At 44.8% G+C, this 22035-nt stretch overlaps 2 protein-coding genes across 4 annotated transcripts in view; one reads left to right on the top strand and one right to left on the bottom strand.

Moving 5' to 3' along the window:
• The window catches only part of FRMD4A (FERM domain containing 4A), a 276313-nt gene extending 272088 nt beyond the window's left edge, over positions 1 to 4225 (top strand). Inside the window, 1 exon segment of the mRNA XM_032473723.1 lies at positions 975 to 4225. The gene's annotated coding sequence lies outside the window, so the exon portion shown is untranslated.
• A 5699-nt stretch (positions 4226 to 9924) lies between these two features.
• The window catches only part of PRPF18 (pre-mRNA processing factor 18), a 40414-nt gene continuing 28303 nt past the window's right edge, over positions 9925 to 22035 (bottom strand). For all 3 annotated transcript variants that reach the window (XM_032473724.1, XM_014559774.2, XM_006173653.3), the window contains one exon: positions 9925 to 10682. In XM_032473724.1, the coding sequence (XP_032329615.1) occupies positions 10602 to 10682 (81 nt within the window). In that variant the 3' untranslated portion in view covers positions 9925 to 10601. The remainder of the gene's footprint in view (positions 10683 to 22035) is intronic.

Here is a 22035-nt window from a genome sequence, read left to right as displayed (position 1 = left end):
ATATATAAAAACATTTGTCCCTTGAACAGCACATTTGAGCTGGGTAGGTCCACTAATACGGGGACTTTTTTCCAATATACATGCAGTTGGCCCTGCATATCCATTGACCTGGATGCTGCAGATACACAGGGCCAAGTGTGCTGCACCATTTAACGTCAGGGACTTGAGAGCATCCTCGGATGTCAGTACCCACGGGGGTCCTGGAACCAGTCCCCTGCAGACACCAAGGGACAGCTGCACCTCTACCCAACTTACACAGTGACGCACACTTGAAAGGCTTTTTTTTTTACAGTCTTTTATATATTCTCCTGTATATTTTCAATACTTTCTTTTAATATACTCACACAGCAATATGTGCTATTTAAAATAAACAGCATTATTTTAAGACACCATTCAAAATGTCACCTCAGTTTCACTACAGGGAAACCTGACATTTCGAATGTGCTTCCAGGATAGAAGAAAAATCTAGTGACCGGTTATGCCTGAAAGCTCGTGGAGGAAAAACCAAGGAACTGTTCTGAGAACAGAAGCATCCTGAGGAAGCCAGCCTGAGGGTGCTGGGCCTCAGCTGCAGGGAGTCAGCTGAGGGGCTTTGAAAGCTCCAGACACTCAAGCACACCCCAGATCAAGTAAACCAGCATCTCTGGGGTGGGGCAGGAGTGTTTTGGGGGATGGTTCTCAGGCAATTCCCACATCCAGTCGAGCCTGCGGACCACTGCGTGAGTGTTAGTTCCATCTTCCTCCTGTTAGTTCCAATTCCTTCTAGATGTTCGAGGTTTAGGTCCCCTTTACGTGGACTTTTCCCCGTCCGGGAGAGCCTTCTGTAAACCCAGCACTGCGTCAGGCCTAGTTCCCCCTGAAGAGGGAAGATTACTGACCACATCGGGCCCCGCATACTCACGTGCTTCTGGATGCAGGCTGGCGAGTGTCATTCCCCTGCTGACTGTCTCGTCTCCTTCTTGGATTCCCTGCAGGAGCTACAGTGATAGCTGCTTCCTGGATTCCTCCCTCTATCCAGAACTAGCAGATGTCCAGTGGTACGGGCAGGAGAAAGCCAAGCCCGGGACCCTCGTGTGAGCCAGCCGGCCTCAATCTGACCGCCTCAACGCCATTCTGAGATCACCTCACTGCCTCTCATTTGCCTTACCCAGACACACACTGTCACCCTGCACCAGCTTCAGCCCTCAGCACTTTTCTTCTCCTGTCTCCACATCCCCTCACCCTCAAAAAACCTGACTGAGGAGACATTCTGGAAGGTTCCGGTCCCACTGTGTGTCCCCTGGCTCTCCTGTCCAGAGAGCCAGGCCCCAGTCCTCGATGGCGCCTTGGTGGCTCCCCCCACCGCGACAGCCCCCAGGCCAGGAACCATCAGGGAAGCTGCTGGCATCAAATTCCTGTGGACAAGCGGCCTTGGTGGAGAACAGGAAGGGGGACTGAAGTACAGGGTGATCCAGAAAGACGACGACAGCTGTGGCCAGCCCACCACCCGCAGGCCAGCCAAGCGCCTCGGGAAGAGGATGCCTCGTGGGAACATTCAGCTGAAATTTCTCCTGGGAGGGAGTGGCTGTTGTGGGAGGGGGATGAAAAAAGGAAGCTGAACACGTCAGAGATGCATAAGGATCACAATCAGTTCTATGCTGCCAAAGATTTTAAAAATTCACAAATAAAAACACAAAAAAATTAAGAGGGGCCAAGAGGAAGACATTCTTTCTGCAATGAAATTTCTGAAATTCTCCACTGCTACCACACCCCACAAGTGAAAGTCAACTGTCTGTGAAGTGTTTCCCCTCTTCGTCCCTTAACATGCCACCTCCCCTCTCAGTCGAGAGCCTGAAAAACTTACCCAGGGTGACGCTCAAGCTGGGGGAGCCGCAACGGGCACCGCTGACCTGAGCTCCTTGAGCCTGGGCCCGGGGGAGGGCAGGCCCGGGGAGTGGCAGCGTGCGCGCTCAGCCCTGTGCGGGGCTTCGGCCCAGACACAGAGCTGCTCTCCTTTGGGGATTTGTAGGAAACGTAAGGTGATGCTTGCCAAAAGCGGTTCTCTCTCATTAAAACAACCAGTAAAAGTGTATCCTATTTTTTCGCACAAGGTGTTTCATTTTCTTTTTTACGGGAAACCAAGGGAAAAAGCACATTGCGATACTTTCGCGTGTTTAACTGTTGTGGCCCATTTTCTGTTCGTGAGCACTGGTGGGAAAAAGAGCTCAGGTCCGACTCCTCTCGGCACCCAGTCACCAGTGTGGCACTTATTCCAAGAACCCAACCGTGCCCGTAGGTAGGAGGACTGTCCTCACGTGTCGGCTAGCCGGCAGGCAGAGCAGGGTTGGAAAAAATGCCCAGCTCCCAGAGGGCCCACTAGCAGCAGCCAGCTGGAAGGACCACCTGGTCTGCAGGCACCCAAAGCGGAAGGGCGAGAGAGGAGGGTATGTGGGGGCTGCACGTTTACATGTGTTTTGAGCTGTGCTTGATACACAACTGGAAAGCCATCAATCCTCAAAGGCCTCAAAAATACTTTTATAGTAGTAACAAACGCACACTCTTAGTTGGGTTATTTCAACGGCACAACACGATCTCCACAGAGGTGGTAGGCTGTGCTTACCGGCGCAACTGGGGTGGGTGGGGTTTTGTTTTGTTGGGTTTTTTTTTCACTTGTAATGACTTCCTATTGGAAAGGCATTGGCCAGCCAGGGACAGGAGCCGGGGTGGGGGCAGCTTCGTGGGCAAGCAGAACTGAAGTTAGCTTTAGCGTAAAAAAAAATCTTTTGTTTTTTTTCATGTATATGTGATCCAAGAATAACAGCAGACTCTACCAGACCAGAGGGGTAAGAATGAACAGGAAAATAAAATCAAAAACCATGGGGCTCCCCCTGCTGCAGCTCGAAAAGCACCGTGGGGGGTTCTCTGGGGGCCCCCAGCAGGCGGGGGTCCAGTCTGGACTGTTCAGGGCCTGGGCTCCCCGGCTCTGTGCAGCTGGGTTGGTGATACCAGCTTGCAGAAGGGACTAATGTTCACTGAAGACTTTAGGGGTAAACCCTGCAGGATAAATCACACTGATTATAATGTTATTACATGATTTGGGGGATGGGGGGTGGCTACTGCTCTTATTTTGATAGTCAGAGCTACAAACAGCAGGTTTTTCTCCTTTCCCATTTGGAAACATATATATATTAGGCCATATTCTTTCTCCCAAAAGACGATGCATGAATAATCAGACTGAACTCTGTGCCACAGGAAAAGTCGAAAGGGAAACAGCGGCTGCAGGCTGTATAATACAACACGGACCGTAGTCTGAAATCAAGTCTGAAGTCAGTCGATCAAGTTTCCAGCCCAGCTGGGTTATAAATAGGAATGAGAGACGCAAATTCTTTCTCAACACTTGGGTTTTGGATTCGGGAGGCAGGAAGGAATGGAGCTGGGGGAGGGGGCAGAATTACAGTTCAGACAAACATCATGATAGTCTGGTAGTGAAGACGGAGATTAAGTAAAACAGGTTTTACTGTTGAGCTGCGTTCAGTTACTACAAGATGTACAGAAAGTGTTGGTCCTTTGAGGCCGACGAGGTAAAGGATCGGCGTGGTGGAAAATGAAACAGTTACCGTATACGAGCACTTGCAAGCTCTTTAAGATCCCTATTTCTTCAAAGCGAATTAAGGTGAAGCATGAAACCCCTGGTCTGACGTAGCGTCCCTGCTGGATTCTCTGGATGCGTGTGAGAGATCGTCCAGCCAGGGGCCTGGTGAGAACACCTCTCCATCAGACTCTGTTGGGAGACAGGCAGGCTTTTAATTCTATCACACGCAGCTGAGTGTTGACCCTTAAAATTCCAGTCTGTTTTCATTCAGTATTAGTTTAGTTCTCCATAGAGCAGACCCCACCCAGGTGCTATCAGACGACCAGTTACTGCTTAATTAACTAGGCGTAAAGTTTCACACATACATTAATGTCAATAGTTTATTACAAGTTGTGGAAAATGGACTCTAGTTTAATAACGGGGAGACAAGGATTAGGCTGCTCCTGAAACTGACTGTAGAGCATGGAAAATGATTTTACTGGATTCTGTTCAACTGTAATCAATGACAAAGATGTATGTTGTAGACAAAGTTGCAGAATTAAAAAGAAATCTGCTTTTAATTTATTCTTTTTGTATTAAGAATTTGTATAGTACCTTTACATTTTGCAAAACAGTGTTGTCAACACTTATTAAAGCATTTTCAAAATGAAAAAAGATCTCCGTTGCATCTTGGACGTTCCGTTTCTAACTAATAAATGCCGCCCAGGCTCCAGGGATCTGTACTTTGGTTGCCTGTGCCATCGGCTCACATTGAAAGTCAGTCTGTACAGACAATCTTACTGGCTTGCTCCGTGACGTAGACTAGCTCGGGTTGTCCAGCAGAGGCTAGTTCCCTCTTTCTCTAGTTTCCTTCTGTTAATTATACAAAGGTAACAGTCTCGGGTATTTCTTCTCTTACAAAAAGGGCCTGAGAGTAGGGCTCAGCTTTTGCTAGGGTGCCATTTTAGGATCTGTATCACTGTTCATGACAAACAGGGCCCCGTGCGCGGTACGTGCTAGGCTGGGTACGGTTCCCACAGAACAGTCCAACGTGGAAGAAATGCTGAGGGCATCTGGACTCTCGGGTCATCCTTTGTCTCGTGTGGTCCCTACTTCTGGGTAGGACACAAAGGGCCGACTGGGGAGACAGGCAGACCACTGCTGTTCGTCGTATCACAGCTCAGTCACCCACCCTCTAAATCCCATCACCAAGGCAACAGCCCGCTGGGCCTGCAGGTACAAAAGTCCCACACTGATGGGCAGATCGGTGACTGGCTTTCTTTGTGGAGCTTTTTACTCTAACTGCATCCCTGGTTCCTAACCTACCATGCATCTCTTCACTAGCACGAAGGTAGAAATCTGGCCACCAACAGCATAGCTGGATGGAAGGCCCCTGCTGAATGAAGCATCTGCCTCCAGCGCGGGTTAACCCCTGCCCCAGAGGGAAACAAGCCGCCGAGAACGCGCAGCAAGCACATCTGGAAGCCAGCCCATCAGGACCGCGTCTTATACTTCCTAAGCCTGTCCTTGGCAAAGCAGCCAGGGCCTCTGTATTGAGAGGATCAACACTGATTTCAAACAAATAGGGATCTTCTGTAAGTCTTTTACATGTAAATATGTCGCCCCTCAGGAAATAAATATGTGATCGCGTTAAGCGCTCGCACATGGAAGCAACCAGCCCACAGGAAGATGGGGCTTCCCGGCTCTCTCCCACTCTCGCCTACCTTTCCCCACACAGGCGCGCACGCGCACAAACACGCACTCCCCTTAACGTCGTGCCAACAAGGCCATTCCAAAAAGGCGTCATTAGAGAACACTAAATACCCAGCTCCAGTAGAAAGCACTAAAACCTGCCAGGCCTTCCCTTCCTTCCCCCAGAATATCCGTTCAAAAAGGCTGAGACATAAAATCCTAGAAGGAGGAGCACCAGAGAACCAGGGACGTGGGCCACGGGCAGGCAGAGGGCTGCGGTGGGAGTCTTCCATTCACTGCTCGCCCTGGGACGGGTCCAGGTCTCCCGAGGCTTACACCCTCGTGGACTAGACAGCCAGGCACACGACCACGACGTCAGCGGAAATGAGGTCGCCAGCATTAAACAGAAGGGAGAGAGTAAAATGAGCCCCACGGACAAGAGATCAGCAGGCATGTAAACCGGACCTCTCACTCCTCTCCTGTGCAAGCTGCCGCCTGCTCAGAGACACAGAGAAAAGGCCGGAGAATGCGCAGAGATATGGCCTCTAACTCTGCACACTCAGATCTATTCAGGTAGGAGCGGAAGGGCCAGGACTGCAATTCCCGAGCATCAGCAGAGAGCAGATTTACAGAGAGGCCCATACATGTGTAACTGCACCGAGATTCTTGAGAAATCAGAAACCCATTTTTCTCTCCATAAATTTTTACCCCCACAAATGAGTAGGCTCCTTTTTTCACTCATTCATCCACTTTCCATAAAACTCCAATTGTGCTTCCAGTCCTCCCACTCTACCAAAAGGCCTCGTCAGGGTCAAGGCTGACTCCCCACAACGCCAAGTCCAAGGTCAAGTCTCTGTTCCCGTGTTATGTGACTTACCAGCAGCGCTGGACACAGCTGACCCTCTTGCTGCCTTCACTGAAACACTCTCCGCACTTGGATTCTAGGACAGCGCATTCTCCAGGTTTCCCTCCTTATCCCAGCCAGGACTCCTCCTTCCAATCACCCTCGATGGTTTTCTTGATCTCCTCGAGGTCCCAGCACTGGGGTGTCCCAGAGCTCAGTTCCAGAAGCCTCTTCATTGTCCGCAGTCACTTCCTGTAGCTCTCACCTTGGCCTAAAGTTTTAAATGTCATCTATATGCTGATGACACCTATGTTTATCCCTAGACCCTGGACCTCCTCTCTGCAACTTGTACACCCTCTGGCCCACTCAACATCTCCACGTGGCGTCTAACACACTAACACGTGCAGAACTGAATTTCTGACCTTCCCTCCAAACCGGCTTCCTCAGCTCAGTTGCAGGCAAACCCAGTCTCCCAGGGTTGAGGCCAAAACCCTTGGAATCACCCACGATGACTTTCTTTCTAACCTCACGTCTGCGGTGCATGTGAAATCCTTGCCCTTAGGAGATTTATATTCCATTGGGGGTGGAGGGAGGGAGAAAATAAAAAGTAAAGTACATAACACATCAGAAGATGGTAAGAAAGCAAGCAAGGTCGGTCAGTGGAAGATTTAGCCTCTGATGGGAAGGAACAACTCTTCCTCCAAGTAAGGTAAGAAAAGTTGGTAAGTGTGGAGGTAGAAATAACCGTAAGCTTGCCTCCACGTTCAACCTGGTGTGAGAAAAGGCAGGTGAGGCCACCCTCCAAGTGGAGAGGGGGAAGGTATCAGGGTAGGGCGAGGACGGAGCAGAGTCACAGGTGAGGACAGCCCGGGAGGAATGGCGGCTGGAGAGTGACCTCCACCCAGCCGGCCCTGGACACTGGGTGGTACGAAGTCCCCTCCAGTGGCACTGAGGACAAGGAGACCAATGGAAGGACCTGGACTTGGGTTTTGTTGTGTGATATGGCAGAAAGACAGAAGGGGAAGAGAGCCCATGGCCCTGGTGAGAAGTGAAATGATGGAAACAGGATGGAGATGGACTGCAGAGAAAAGCAAAGCCAAGAAGGTGCCGGTGAGGTGGAAGAAAGCAGAGGAAGGAATGGACACAAGGTCTTGGAGAGACTGAGGAAGAGCAGAGCGGAAACAAAGGAGGGAGCAAGGACGGCTTCCCGACCAGGCGGTGGGTAAAACGCTAGTTTTCCCATCATCTCAGTTACCCGCGCACATGGTGGGCCACATGATGGAGGAGGAAAGTCCACAAGCGCTAGTGGGAAGCCACTCGGAGCTTGGGGCCGCCAGGAGAGGGAGGCTCTGGCTGCCTGCGGGATCAGGAGGCCAAGACTGCTCCCATTATTTTAACAGAAATGACTTAATATAAAGGGTTGTTAAAACAGACAGTGAAGAGGAAACAGCAGAAAGGGGACGCTGAGATATCACAGAGACCATCACCACAGGAAGCAGCTGCCACTCTCAGGGCAGGGAAACCAAGGCACGGGACTAGGAGAAGCTGGGAGCCGGAAGGAAGCGCTGGAGTGGGTACCAGTTAATTGGGAACTTGGCAGGACCCCGCAGAGCCGGGACTCAACCGTCTGAAGAGGGCCGCCAGCTGAGAGAGCCGGGACCTCTGAGCGGCAAGAGGACGCTGGTTCTACAAAAGTGTGGAAACCTGTGAGCCAGAACCATCTCCTCCTCCAGAATGAACTGTCTCTGCGGGGCCGCAGACCCAGGGCCGGGCCCTCCCCGTCAGGGACAGGAAGCAGACACGGAGGAACAGATCCCTTCTTCCCCTCTCCAGGTCCCACCTGCCCCACGATCAGTAGAACCTAACAAAAAGCCAGTCAGCAAAGGAGAAGTATGGTTGGCAGAGTCTCATCACAAAGCAGGGTGTGGCAGGTGCAGCAGAGATGCTGCCAGTCAAAAAAATTTTTTCTTTATAAAGGACAAAAAACATGTACCTCTTCAGCGCATGTGAGTGTCATGCAGGTCATTGTTTTAGAAGAAACTGTGTGGTTAATAATAGGTCAAAGCATATCAAGATACTTTGCCCAAAATGATGAAATCACAAACGGGCACTTTCTCAAATATTTTTCAATCTATAGAGGTGTTCAGTTCATTCCTCTCAAAGTCATTTGTCACTCCAGTGGAGATTTGGGAATAACATAAGAGACAAGAGCTGGATGCTTCTGTCCAACAGAGTGACAAGAAGCTCCACTACGGGCCAGAAGCACTTCTCTCGGTCTCTGTCTGCTCTAAAACCCTGGTGGCCTTTGAACTGCCTTTGAGATCCGTTCCATTAGTGGCTTTCCTGCAGGTGAAATGCCCTGGTGCCACCACCCAGAGAGCTCATTCAAATGAAAGCTGTTGTATTTACGTCTATCTTATTAGGTTGTGGCAAAGTCAGGTCCTGCTCCAGTTGAGGTAGCTGTGACCTCAACCACCAGGACACACTTGCTACAAGCCCCAAGGAAGCCAAAAGCCAGGAACTCTGAGCAATGTACATACTGCTCAGGGACTGAAATCGGCAGGATAGATGGAAACACAACTGCAGGGGCTTCCTCCATACTCTTCTCCCAGAACATGAGGCCCAGGGGGTAGTGGTGATGGCTAATTTTATAGGTCACCTTGACTAGGACACAGGGTGCCCAGATGTCTGGTTAAACACTATTCCAGTGTCTGTGAGGGTGTCTCTGGATGAGATTAACATTTGAATCAGTGAACTGACTAGAGCAGACGGCCCTCCCCCATGTGGGTGGGCCTCACCCAAACAGAAGGTGGGGTGAGGGAGTGTTCTCTGCCTGACCACGGCACTGGTCCTCTCCTGCCCTCAAGCTGGGACGTACACGGCAGCTGTCCTGGTCTCAAGCCTTTGGATTCTGACTGGAATTTATACTACTGAGTCTCAGCCTCCGTCACCACATGAATCAATTCCAACAGATATAAAAAGCCTCCTACTGGTTCTGTTTCTCTGGAGAACCCTGGCTAGGTTTGTACAATGACGCCACGATGCCATTAAAGACCTAACTCTGCCATCTGTAGCATGTGTCTCCCGTTGTCCAGACTGCAGGCTGGCTACAAAGCACTTAAGAATCATGGCCACTTCCAAGAAAGGAGAGAGAAAGGGCAACAAGTCTGTTAACTAAGTCTTTTTTTTTTTTTTTTTCCAAGAAAAACACCAGCTTTCCTGGAAGTCCCACCCAAAAGGCTCATGTGACTGCTGGGCCTGTCACACAACCAACTCTAACTTCCAAGGGTCCTAGGAGAGCAAGTAGCTTCAACAGTGCACACGGCAGCTCTGAACAAAGTCGGGCTGCTACAAGGAAGACAGGATGAGCAGCTGGCAGTGTCTACACCACACACGTGGCACATACACTTGTAGACCGGAGGAAGAAAAGTAAGAACCAAGTCTTAACAAGACAATAATATAATAAATCTATAAAGTTTAACAAAAATACAAAAACAATTTCCTCTTCTCTCAAATCCTATACTCAGGCATGCTATTATGAAAAGATTATGAGTCACGTGATTTGATTTGTATAAAATCTGGCAAAGACAGTCGACAAAGGTTATGTCACCAGCTGAGCTAGTTACAAGATCATCTCCCCCGCGCACAGAAAGCCCAGCACAAAGGCAAACCCCAGCGTGGGGGGGGCACTTGCGATACAGTCCAACAGAGGACTCAGGGCCAGGATACACAGAGAACGATGTCAGTAAGAAGGCGGCAGGCAATTCAATAGGAAATAAAAAGGACAAAAATAAAATCTTGAACAGAAACTCCGCAAAAGTTAATATCCAAATGGCCATTAAGTATACACGAAAATTGCTCAACTTTATTTGTCCTCAGCGAAATGCAAATTAAAACCACAAAATGTAACCATTTTAACCCACTGGAAGAGCTGAACTCCTTAGAAGATGAAAGAAGGCTTTAAAATGCAAGAAAAATAACCCTTAACAGTAATAACATTTACATTCAAATCTATTGCAAGATCGCAAAAGTTCAGCCACAGTTAAGGACTATTAAGTTTCATTAAATGGTTCCACATTTTTGTTGAAAGATATAAAAATATTTTTCTATAAATACTACATAAAAGGCAATGTGAAAATTACCACATTTTACAGAAATAATTTAAGTCCATCCTCAAATGTTCCTTTTTAATCCTCTAACTGCAACTTTCAGGTCTAGAGGGAAAAAGTCATTTAAAACCCCATTCTGTGACTCTTGTCTACACATTTAAATTATGGGGGAAAGTCTTTAGAACTTAATTTTTCAACTATTTAAAATAAAAGCAAGACATAAAAATCATTTTGCAGTCGGATGTGTCATGAGAGCCAAGACAGTTCTTAAAACCAAGAGTTGCCTTAGGTAGAAGTCAGAGGCCAGAAACTTTTTTCTTCTTCTCTCGTTCCTGTTGCTAATTGCGGAAGTCCATGCCCTGCTTCCTTAGGCTTCCTGGCGATAATTACACACCACTCACAGCTCTCACAGTGCATTGTACTCCACACATTTTGATGGGTCTGTAGGAAAGTGCTTCTGGCAAATGGTCATTAACCTCTTCAATCCCTAAGAAAACAGGGAAAATAATGGTTGGTTACGATATGGTAACTGCCCTCCTCTGTACTCTCTGGTTTACCCACATCCCCATTAAAATGTAGCAGTCTCCCGCAGTACCACTCAGATGTGTACTGAGAGAAACAGTCAATCCTGTGCACCCAGAGAAACAGACAATATGGTCACAGCAGCATTAGCCACAAAAACATCAAAAGTACCGGGAACAACCCAAATGTCCATCCTAGGAGAATATGTGAACAAGCTTTAGTATGCTCACAAATGGAACATATTATCAGTAAAAATGAACCTAGAGTCACGTGTAACAATTTCAGCCTTTCTCCCCCAGGTTCCAACAGAGAGAATTAAGCCCCACTGGCTAGCCTAAAGCATCCGTTACATGTAATGAGCTAGCTCCTCTCCTATGTTCCCTAAAAGGTGCTACATGTGTGCCATCCTTGGGAGAAATGAGAAAATGGTCAAATTATCTTCTGTTCTCTGGTCCAGATGAGAACAATGGATATACATGAATCTTAGAAATAATGTTAAATGTAAAAAGCAAATGGCAAGAGGCTACATACAGTATTATACCATTTTTAAAATAATTGTTAAATTTTAGACGATTTCTAAAGGTTACTTCCCATTTACAGTTATTACAAAAACACTGGCTATATTCCAAGTGTCAGACAATACATCCTTGAGCCAGTCTTACACCCAACGGTTTGTACCTCCCACTCCCCCACCCCTATATTGCTCCCCCTCCACTGGTAACCACTAGTTTGTTCTCTGTTATCTGTGAGTCTGCTTCTTTGTTATATTCACTGTTTGTTGTATCTTTCAGATTCCACATATAACCGATATCATACAGTATCTGTCTCTCTCTGTCTGACTTATTTCACTTAGCATAATGCCCTCCAGGTCCATCCATGTTGCTGCAAATGGCAAAATTTTTCATTCTTCTTTATGGCTGAGTAGTATTCCCTTGTATATATACACATCATCATCCATTCATCTGCTGATACACATTTAGGTTGTTTCCATGTTTTGGCAACTATAAGTAATGCCCTATGAACACTGGGATGCATGTATCTTCCCATATTAGTGTTTTTTTCTGGGGTTTTTTGGATATACACCCAAGAGTAGAATTCTTGGGTCAGACAGTAGCTCTATTTTTAGTTTTTTGAGGAAACTCCATACTGTTTTCCACAGTGGCTGCACCAATTTACATTCCCACCAACAGTGTACAAGGGTTCCCTTTTCTCCACATCCTCACCAACACTTGTTATTTGTGTTCTTTTGACGATGGCCATTCTGACAGGTGTGAGGTGATACCTCACTGTGGGTTTGATCTGCATTTCCCTGATGATGAGCGATGGTGAACATCTTTTCACATGCCTGTTTGCTGTCTGCATGTCCTCTATTCAGTTCTTCTGCCCTTTTCTAACTGGGCTGTTTGTTTTTTGATGTTGAGCTGTATGGGCTCTTTATATATAATGGGAATTAATCATTTATCGGTCATCTCATTTGCAAATATTTTCTCTCATTCAGTCGGCTGTCTTTTCTTTTTGTTGATGGTTTCCTTTGCTTCACGAAAGCTTGTAAGTTTAATTAGGTCCCATTTCTTTACTTTTTCTTTTGTTTCCAATTACTGTAAGAGACAGATTCAAAAAAATACTGCTTCAATTTATGTCAGAGTGCTCTGCCTACGATTCCCCCTACGAGTTCTGTAGCACCCAATCTTACATTTAGGTCTTTAATCCATTTTGAGTTTACTCTCATATATGGTATTAGAGAATGTTCTCATTTCATTCTTTTCCAGGTAGCTGTCTCGTTTTCCCAGCACCACTCACTGAACAGACTGTCTTTTCTCCCTTGTATGTTCTTGCCTCCTTTGTTGTAGAAGGACTGTAAGTGTGTGGGTTTATCTCTGCGCTTCCTCTCCTGTTCCTTTGATCTATGTGTCTGTTTTTGCGCCAGTACCGCCCTGTAGCTTTGTAGTATAGTCTGAGTCAGAGAGCGTGACTCCTCCAGCTCCGTTCTTCTTCCTCAAGACTGTTTTGGCTACTCAGGGTCGTTGAGTTTCCATACAAATATTACTTGTTCCAGTTCTGTGAAAAATGCCACCGGCATCAGATAGGGATCGCACTGGATCTGCAGGTTGCCTGAGTGCTGCGGCCTTTTTAACAATACTGACTCTTCCGGTAAGTATTGGAGCATTTTAATACTCAAAACAAGTTAAAAAGTAATACATTGCTTAGAAATGCACACGTTACATGGTGAATTATTTTTGAAATAGCAAGGGAATGACAAATTGAGGATAATGGTTACTCCTGGGGTAGAGGAGGAAAACACAGATTCCGTATCTTCGGAATGTTCCCATTCTTAAGCTAGGATGAAGGCCTTTAGATATTTCTTTTATTGATTTCTTCATAACTTACAAGTTATATGTATTCTTTTTCATGTACCAAATATTACACAATAAAAACATTTCACTGTAATGTAAAAACTAGCACAGCATTCCAGACATGACCTGGCCGATTCTGCAGAACTCAGTCCCAGTGCTACCGCGCCACCTTTGTTCTGTGTCTTTGGCATCTATCATGGCCTTCCACTCTTTTTAGACAAATACAACACACACCACACATTCCCATGATGTCACAAATTTCCAGTGCTTACTGCTAGTATCTCTTCTGCGGTTTGGCCAGATCTTATCCAGTCTATAACTTAACAGTGGTATTTTTAACTGATGACAAGAAAACTGTCACAATTAAAAGACTCATTCAGTCCCTTTCCACTCATCCTCCAGTCTGTGACTTTTTAAAATCCTTCGTTGGCATTTTGTTTTCAGTTACTCCTCTTAGCTTTCTCATCCACCAGCGAGCAAACACACCTCCAAGTCATTATCCAAATTCATAAATAGGCCAGGGACAAGGGCAGAAACCTGCAACATGCCACTAGAGATCTCTCCAGAACGATTCTGCAAGAGGCATGCAACTAGCAGTGAATCCTATGAACTCTTTTATCTACAGGCCTACAAATGTGAACGTCCTTGTCTTACTGAAATCTAGACATCCACAGCAACATGGACGAGCATAGAAACGACAAACAAGAAGAGAAGCATTTAATTTTAATGACACACAAATTATTTTAAGGTTTCTCACCTTGGGTTCACAAAAACTAAAACCACCAAGTTCCTGTGACAGTAACAAGAACAATGAAATCCCATAACAGGCCAAAGGCTGACTATGCTCAGGCCCACATGAGATGCTGAACATGGAAGTGTGTACAGCACCATGCCTGGTAAGCAACTAGTATTCCCCCCAAATCCTCTCCTCAAAATGATGCAATGAAATAGCACCTGCTCTTAAAAGAAAGAGCTTCATGACCCAGTGGGAAAAGCAGAGCACGGGGCCGTAATTACACGATGTAACAGAAAAGCGCCTCTAGAGAAGTCTGAGAAGGAAGGGTAAACCACCTCAAACTGCACGCCAGCGTAACAGGTATCGGAACCACCACCAAGGACCTAGCACTTTTACCGTAATTACCTGCATATCCAGACAATCCTTAAGCTAACTGAAATCACCAAAAACAAAACAAAACAGTAAGAGAAAAAAAAAAGCATACAAATTCTCTTTGGTCCCAAAGTAGTAAGACAATACAAATATAAATTACTTCTCTGAAGTGAGGTATAACCTAAGAGATTCAACATCCGAGAAACATGATTTTCAAACATTTTACTTAAAGTTCTTTGTGGATTAAGATTGTCCATATTATGCTATTTAAGAATCGGGAGTGTGGAAGAAAGACTTTTGCAGGCAAGTGCAAAGACAGACCAGGTAGCTCGCTTTGCTCATTTTTTATTTTTTGTTCCCTGTGCCTAATCAGGTATTTGCTTTAGGACAACGACCCTTCTTTCTCACAATCCAGCTTCTCCTGCTGTGAATTCTAATCGTGTGTAAGCAGAACTGGACTTGTAGCCATAAAAATGTATGTGATATCATAGTTCGGGATTTTAAGTTTCCTGAAGGAACAGGTGAGAGAGAAGCAAGACCAGGAAAGGGGAACACACCTATGAAATACAATAGCTTCAGTCCACAGCGAAACGCGGCCAGGATGATTAGGAGCCAATGAAAGGCAACCGATGTTAAGACGGCTAGGGGCCATCCTCCTTTCACTGCAGGAGTGGAACCTTAGGTGCCCGTGCCTTACAGAAGACCATCTGTGATGCTTATTTATGCTCCTAAGCAGACTCTATGATTTAAAAATAAATATTAAGATATCCTGTCTGAAATCTTAGCTGCCAAACAGTGTGAAACTCAACAGTCCCCATCATAAACAGTTACCATTTGACATCACAGTAAATTTCTGTAGTAAAGACAGACAGCACAGGACAAATTTTTACAGGGGCATAATCTCATGACAGCACAGGACTATTTTCCAAATGGAAACAAATCTTTTCAATTAAATCCCTCAGGATTTTAGTTTCAAATTGCCTGAAGATGTTTAAACTAGTAAGACAATGAGCTGCTTGGCTTACTTGCAAATAGCTTCTTAAAAAACAGTAGTATTTTTAAATGTAACTTTTTTTTATAAGAGCAATGTATTTATTTAATAAATCCTTATTCAGTGCCTACTGTGTGCCAAGCACTGTTCTGGGCTCTGGGAATAAGCAGGGAACAAAGAGAAAAAAATCCCCTCTGACTGAGATTATATCCTAATAAAGGAAGACAAATGAGAAACAAAGTAAGTAGGAATACGAAATTCCTTTCCAATCTCTAATTCCAGCCTCCCAAAGGCAACCACTTCAAACCCCTTAAGTGTTTCTTCTGATATTTATTGCCCTGCTTCTAAATACTATACTGATAGTGTTTGATATTTTAATTTTTAATCTACTATGAAAATTGGAAGATTTAATCCTCTTGCACCACGTGCGCTGGCCCCGCATACACACACACGCCTTTCTCTCCCCATTCTAAGCGAACATGATACTCAGAATACACCCTGCAATGTCTACACAAATACTGTCCACAAGCCTTGTTCTTAGGTATCCCCCCCATCTTGCTGCTTTTCTGTGTAGGTACAATTCATTCTCCAGCAGTGAGACAACTTTCAATATGACCTAACATGTCAGGTAGTGTGTGTTCTCCCCGAGCCCTCTGTCTGCCTGTTCCTATCCCGACGGACTGAATTCCAGACCTCCCAGAACTGCTGCATCCTCGAGTACCCCTCCACCTCCAACCCAGGATTCCTTCTGTCCTGCTCCTGTGCTGGATCTTGTTTCCTGGCTCTTTTTTGCTTCTTTCCCTCATTTTGGTGGAACGCGTCCTCAAGTAGAGGAAGCAGTATACCGTAGTGGAGTTAAGACCACCCAGGTTCAAAATCCCAATTCCACCGCATATAAGCTGTGTGACCTTGGGAACTTACTTCTCTATGCCTCAGTTTCCCCACTCGTAAAACAGAAATCACAGGCATTATCCTCGTGCTGCATCTGGGAGAGAATACACACACGTGCTAAACTGCTGCAGTGGGCACACGGTGAGCACTACTATGTAAGTGTTAGCCATGACGATGGCTCCAGAGAACGGGTGTGGGACACCAGCTGGTCCCATTTGTGAGACTTCACCTGTCTGAAAATACCCTTAGCCTGTACTCACACGTGACTGGTAGACTTCTAAGTGGGAAACGTTCCCCTTATTCTTCCCGCTTCCGTGCTGTTAATGAGAAGCAGGAGGGTGTTTTCATTCCTGAGCCTTCGTAAGCGACCGGAGCACTCAAAACCCCTTTCTTATCTTTGGCCCTCCAGCACTTCATTATACTGAGCCTCAGTGTGAGCTCCTTTCTATTCGTCTGCTGTCTACTCAGTGAGCTCTTCTTCTCACTCCAATGCGTGTCCTTCAGCTCTGGTCCTCCTGCGTTAGTTCTTTATTTCCTACCCTCCAGCTTGTCTGTTCCCTTTTTCTTGCAGTTTGAATAGTTGCAGACCTTACAGACTGACTCCTTCATCCTCTTATGTTTCATACTTCAGAGATTTACTCAACTCCTATTCCTCTAACCCTTTAATTTTTAAATTCCTGCTGTAATGTTTCATTTCTGAAAGCTCACTGTGATTCTTTGACTTTTTCTGTAGCTCCTGTTCTTAATTCATGATTACAACCTTATCTAAGGATATTAATTAAGTTTTCAATTAAAGGATTTTTTTTTTCTCGTTTCCTATAATTCCGTTTCCCTCAACTCCTTTTTTTCTGTGTGTTTTGGTCTCTGTCTTTCAGGTTGGAAACTTTCCCTGAATGTCTGATGACCTTAGGTGAACACACATATACATGAGTAAAACAATTAGGAGCTAAAGGAAACTCACTGAACGGGCAGGGTTTGTCAACAGAACTTCATTTGAGGACAATATGGTAGCTAGCTAGTTTTTCATTGGCAGAATACAAAATGTTAGTAACTGCGTAACTTTTCTCTAGGGTCAGTTCTCAGAGACGAATGCTCCACTTCCTGAGTTGGGAGTAAAAGCCTGGCTGCCAGCAACAGAGGAACCAGTGGAGACCAGGATCCAGAGATCTCGTTTGTCAACAAAAGGACGCACTGGAGTCTCTAATCTGCGTAGGGCATCTCACCCTGCCTGATGGTACAAATCCCTCAGAGAGTTAACCTGTTTTCTCCTAGAAGGGAGAAGAGAAGGAGGGCCTACCTGCTCGGGGTAGAAGGAACCTCTGGACTATTTACCCTAATTTTCAACCACTCTTTCATCTTCAGCCCCATCCCACGGTCTGGCCTTTCAGAACTGTCTAAAAGTCCCACGTCCTGAGCCTTTCCAGATTCTAGATTATACATTAATGGCTCCTTAATGGCTCCTTCCTCCCCACACAATACTCAACTAAATTCATGTTTTTTAAACTAATATTGTTTCTAGGAAAATATTCTGAATTTAAAAGTCTAACTGATGAACTGTACACTTAAAAATGGGTAAGATGGTAGAGCTGAATAAAATTTTTTTGAAATGGTTAAGATGATAAAATTTATGTCATATACTTCAGTTTTTTAAAAAATCTAATGGCAAGCATTACAGAATATTCTAAAAAAGGCATAAAGATGTCAAATACAGATACAGTTGATGGCAGATGAAGGCAATCTCACGCTGCTTCTAATGAACAGTCCCAGTGTAAGTATTAAGTGTATTAAAATGTTCAGGATCTGCAGGACTTAGTGGAAAATTAAAGAAAACTGATGGTTTGGGACTGAGTTATTTTGCTTTTAGAATTTCTGGTAAGAAAAAGAGCTGCCCTCAGTTTTTACTTGTCTGAATGTTTGTTATATAAAAGAACAGTATTTACAGTTCAAAGGTTCATGGTATCACAGAAAGTTAACAACAAATTACAAGTGATGGCTCCATCTTGAAAACAGCATTTGCTTACTTAACAAAGTTAGGTAAAAACGCATGCCAAGTGGCCATCGTGTGGGAAGACTGTATTTATCTGATCACAGAGCAGGGTGATCTCACTTTTTTTCCCCAAGCATGGGTTGAGAAACTTAAGAGTTAATACCCCAAGTAAAATGTCTATTTAGCTACCGGTTAAAAAGCAGTGCAGCAGAGTTTAGACCAGCACTCCCCAAAATATGCTTCTACCCAGCACTGGCGTTCTGTGATATTAAAAGGTGATGTTGTGAAAGAGAAATGCTTGCAGCATTTTTCTCTAAAAATTTGTTTTAACAAATGCCAGGAAGCTATTAAATAGCTAGACAGTTTGTTATCTAAATAACCTGCCTTTAAGAAATGGTTTATCAGAGCCAAGAATTCCAGGACATAGCATAAAACCACATGACCCACAAATTCATGACATTTGATCCAATGCATAGGGAGTGTTTACCACCTAACCATGCCACTGTGTATCCAACATGCGGATCAAGCTGCGATCACTCACTGCAGTAATGACTGCTTCTGTTATGCCATTTTCTGCAATATATGAGCATATTATAACTTTACAAATGTTCCATGAACCAATAAATTTGGCAAATGCTAGTGTAGATGAAATATGCCAAAACCTGAAATATGGACAGAAATATCTGACATAAAATGTTGAAAAGGTGTTTTTGCCAGAGAATTTACAAAATTAAGGTTACTGAACACAACTTACCAGAGAAGAATATTTTAGGACGCTTTGCCTTCTGTAATAGTGAAAGCTTAAGAAAAATGATTGGGCGTGTTACTCCTTCATCTTCAAATCCCCAAAGAAACCTATGTTGTGACATAGCACACAGATCAGTCAATCTGTACCAACCAGGGAGAGCATGAGCAGGAAACAAAGGGCACGCTCAAACAGGCTAATCTGAGGGCAGTGGTCCCAAGGACTTCACAAGGGCATGGGCAAGACTGGGGCCAACGAGACGGTGCAGCCCTCCAGAGCAGGCAATGCCAGGAAGCCTGTATCTAAGGGGGCAAGGGCAGAGAGCGGTCAGTGACCCAGAGAGGGTAACTGTATGGAGATGGCCGTGGCCTTGGGTGGAGGGGTGCAGTTGACCCTCAGTGACTCCACAGGGAGGAAGTCAAGGAGATAAATACCCTAGACTCATCCTTCTCCCAGCTACAAAATGCCTTCCAGTCTCTCTCATTCCTGCCCCATTCAGAAGCCAGAGGGCAAGGGAGTCTGTCCATGTTGTTCATAAAAGCCAGGTTTCTGGGACAAGGGACAAGGTGAGGAAGGCTGGAGTGGATGTGGTGGGCAAATCACCATTTGAGGACAATTTCAGCTTTTCTTCCTGCTCTTCTTTACTGACAAGTAAAGAACTCCCAAGAAGTGAAGTTCTTCAGGAGATGTCTTGAAATGACTAAATTGTAAAGACTCTAAAATAATCAAGAACTTCCTTCAATCTGTATAAAAAGAAGCTTTACTCAAATCTGGGCCAAAGGTTACATCTGCATTTGGCAGACCAACCCAAGTCCTTGAAGTTACTACCACCAATTTACATCTCGCCCGAGATGTGAGGCTAGCTAATAAGCTACGCAACTTTTCTTTGATCTGCATGGTGAGAAAACCCTCCGTGTGGCATGTTTTAATTTTTGTAAGAAAGAGACAAGTTCAAACAACTTCTCCAGTTTAAATTCTGTAGAGGTTTGCAGAAAACCCCAAGAAATCACGTTCCAGTGAAAGAGCCCCTTGAAGTATTTTCTACCGTATTTCAGAGAACAGTTATTTCTCACCAGTATTTCTAATAATCACTCTACATACTGCAAGATTTCATTTAAATGATGTCCAAGAACCAGCAAAATTAACCCATAATGACAAAAGTCAGAATAGAGGTTATCTTCGATGGGAGGAAGACTTAGGCTGGTAGGAGGAACAAGAGAAACTTCCAGGCTGCTGCTGGAAATTTCCCCTATCCAGACCTTGCTTTATGTCTTGATAAAATATCATGTATATGAAGAAACACTGAGCTGTACAATTAAGATTAGCACACTTTTGCTAAGGTTTAGTATATCTCAATTTAAAAAGAAAAATTATCCTATTAAATGACTTTCATAATTACCTCCTCAGCAAACACCTTCATGTAGAGAAGGTTTGGGTTTAGACATTTACCAGGGGTCAGCAAACCACAGCCCACAGGCCGCTCATCCTTTTATAAAGGGAGTTTTACTGGAACACAGCCGCTGGCTGCTTTCACAAACCTGCAGGGTGAACAGCTGTAGCAGAGACCTACCCACAAGGCACAAGCCTGAACTGTTTACTACCTGATCCTTTAAGAAAAAGTTCATCACTCCCTGACTTAAACTTCAAATAATGTATTCAAACTGTTCCTTTGTAGGGATAACTCAAATCAACCTCAACCAAATACCAAAGTTAAGAGGAAAGAGATTCAAAAGACAGCCTCCTAAGTCACTCAGCTAACTGTAATCACAAATTTCATAAAAATGCTAACATGGGGGTGGCAACATTATTTTGCCTTGAGCTGCACTATGAGTTTAAGACAGATCAAGAACTCGCACTTTATTTGGCCTCACACAATGGCAATTTTTTGGTTTTTGTTGTTGCCAATATTTTAAAAATAGGAACCTTTTTTAAATTAAGGATTTTGGCATGTCATTAAAAAACAAAAGATGATGGAACCACACGAGAACCATATTCCTACAAGGTAACAATAATGAACACTGAAGCTAAGATCTGGCTGACACTCCACACTGCACCTGCCCTGTCCACTTTTCTTACAGCAGAGCTGATAAAAAAAAAAGGAAATACTGCTCCTTCGTGCGCCTACACGAAAAGCAGGAAAAGACAAGACACATAGAAGGCCAGGTTTTTGACACTCAGCTCACCTGGACTATCCCGGCCTGTGAATTTACATGACGGCCTCTAGGGAAAAGCTGCAGAGCAGAACCAAAGAAATCCAAAGGACCAGAAAGGGCAGCAGCTAACTGGATGCTTGCAGACACCAAGAGGTAGGGGGTCTCCTCAAATCTTCCAGGGCAGTCCCACTCCTATTCTGAGGTAGTTCTGCCTGTTAAAAAGCTGCTTCGTACTATTTTTACAATCTCTTACGAGTCTATTGTTTCAAAATAAAAAGATTAAAGAAAGGAAAGAATCCTTTCCTTCTGCCGTTTAGAAACTCCTATGCCTTTGTGATCCTTAACTGTACAGGACAAGTTTATCCCCTCCCCCACCAGAAAGTTCTCTCGTTGTCTATCGTTACTCAGACCTCCATCAGGCCTGCTTTCTCAAAGACTAGAGAAAGAGCAAGACTGTCACCTCCCCTGCCCTCCAGGGCATTCACTCAATCAGCAAATATTTACTGAGTGCCCACCTTGAGTCAGGTACCGTTCTAGACTCTGGGGGATGCTACAGTGAACTATGTTCTTGCCTAAAGGAACTTACACTACATTATTATGTCTAATAACGTGGCATAAGCTATCATTAGACTTGCCTGTGGCCGTATCAAACCACCGTTACTGCACTTAAAGTCCACTAATTCTTTCTCTTATGCATTGCTCAGACTGTATGCTCATCATTGCTAAATACTATATTTTTAGAATCTGCCCTTTTCTTCAGTCTGTCAAGAACTTTTGGAATGCAAATTTCTTTCCACCTTAAACACACACGTTATCCCTTCTGTTTCTTGTTTCTTGTTGTCTGTAAATCTTATATACCTCTCAATATAATCATCCAACTGGTCATTAAAATGTTGAACAGCACAGTACAAAGGTCACTAAGAACCCCATGGCATGTCACAGCATCCACCCACTTAGACATGGATCATTTATTCAGCACAATTAAAAAGCAACAATGGAGGGAGGACAGGTCATTGTATAGCTTCCAAAATAAACCAGAGACCTTTAAAAATAAATACTAGGTATATTTTTAAAACAAGAATCAGTTTA

The sequence above is a fragment of the Camelus ferus genome, chromosome 35 (assembly GCF_009834535.1).
Source record: "Camelus ferus isolate YT-003-E chromosome 35, BCGSAC_Cfer_1.0, whole genome shotgun sequence".
NCBI classification, from domain to species: Eukaryota; Metazoa; Chordata; class Mammalia; order Artiodactyla; family Camelidae; genus Camelus; species Camelus ferus.
Note: the sequence above shows the minus strand (reverse complement) of the source record. Positions and strands in the feature narration are given on the sequence as shown.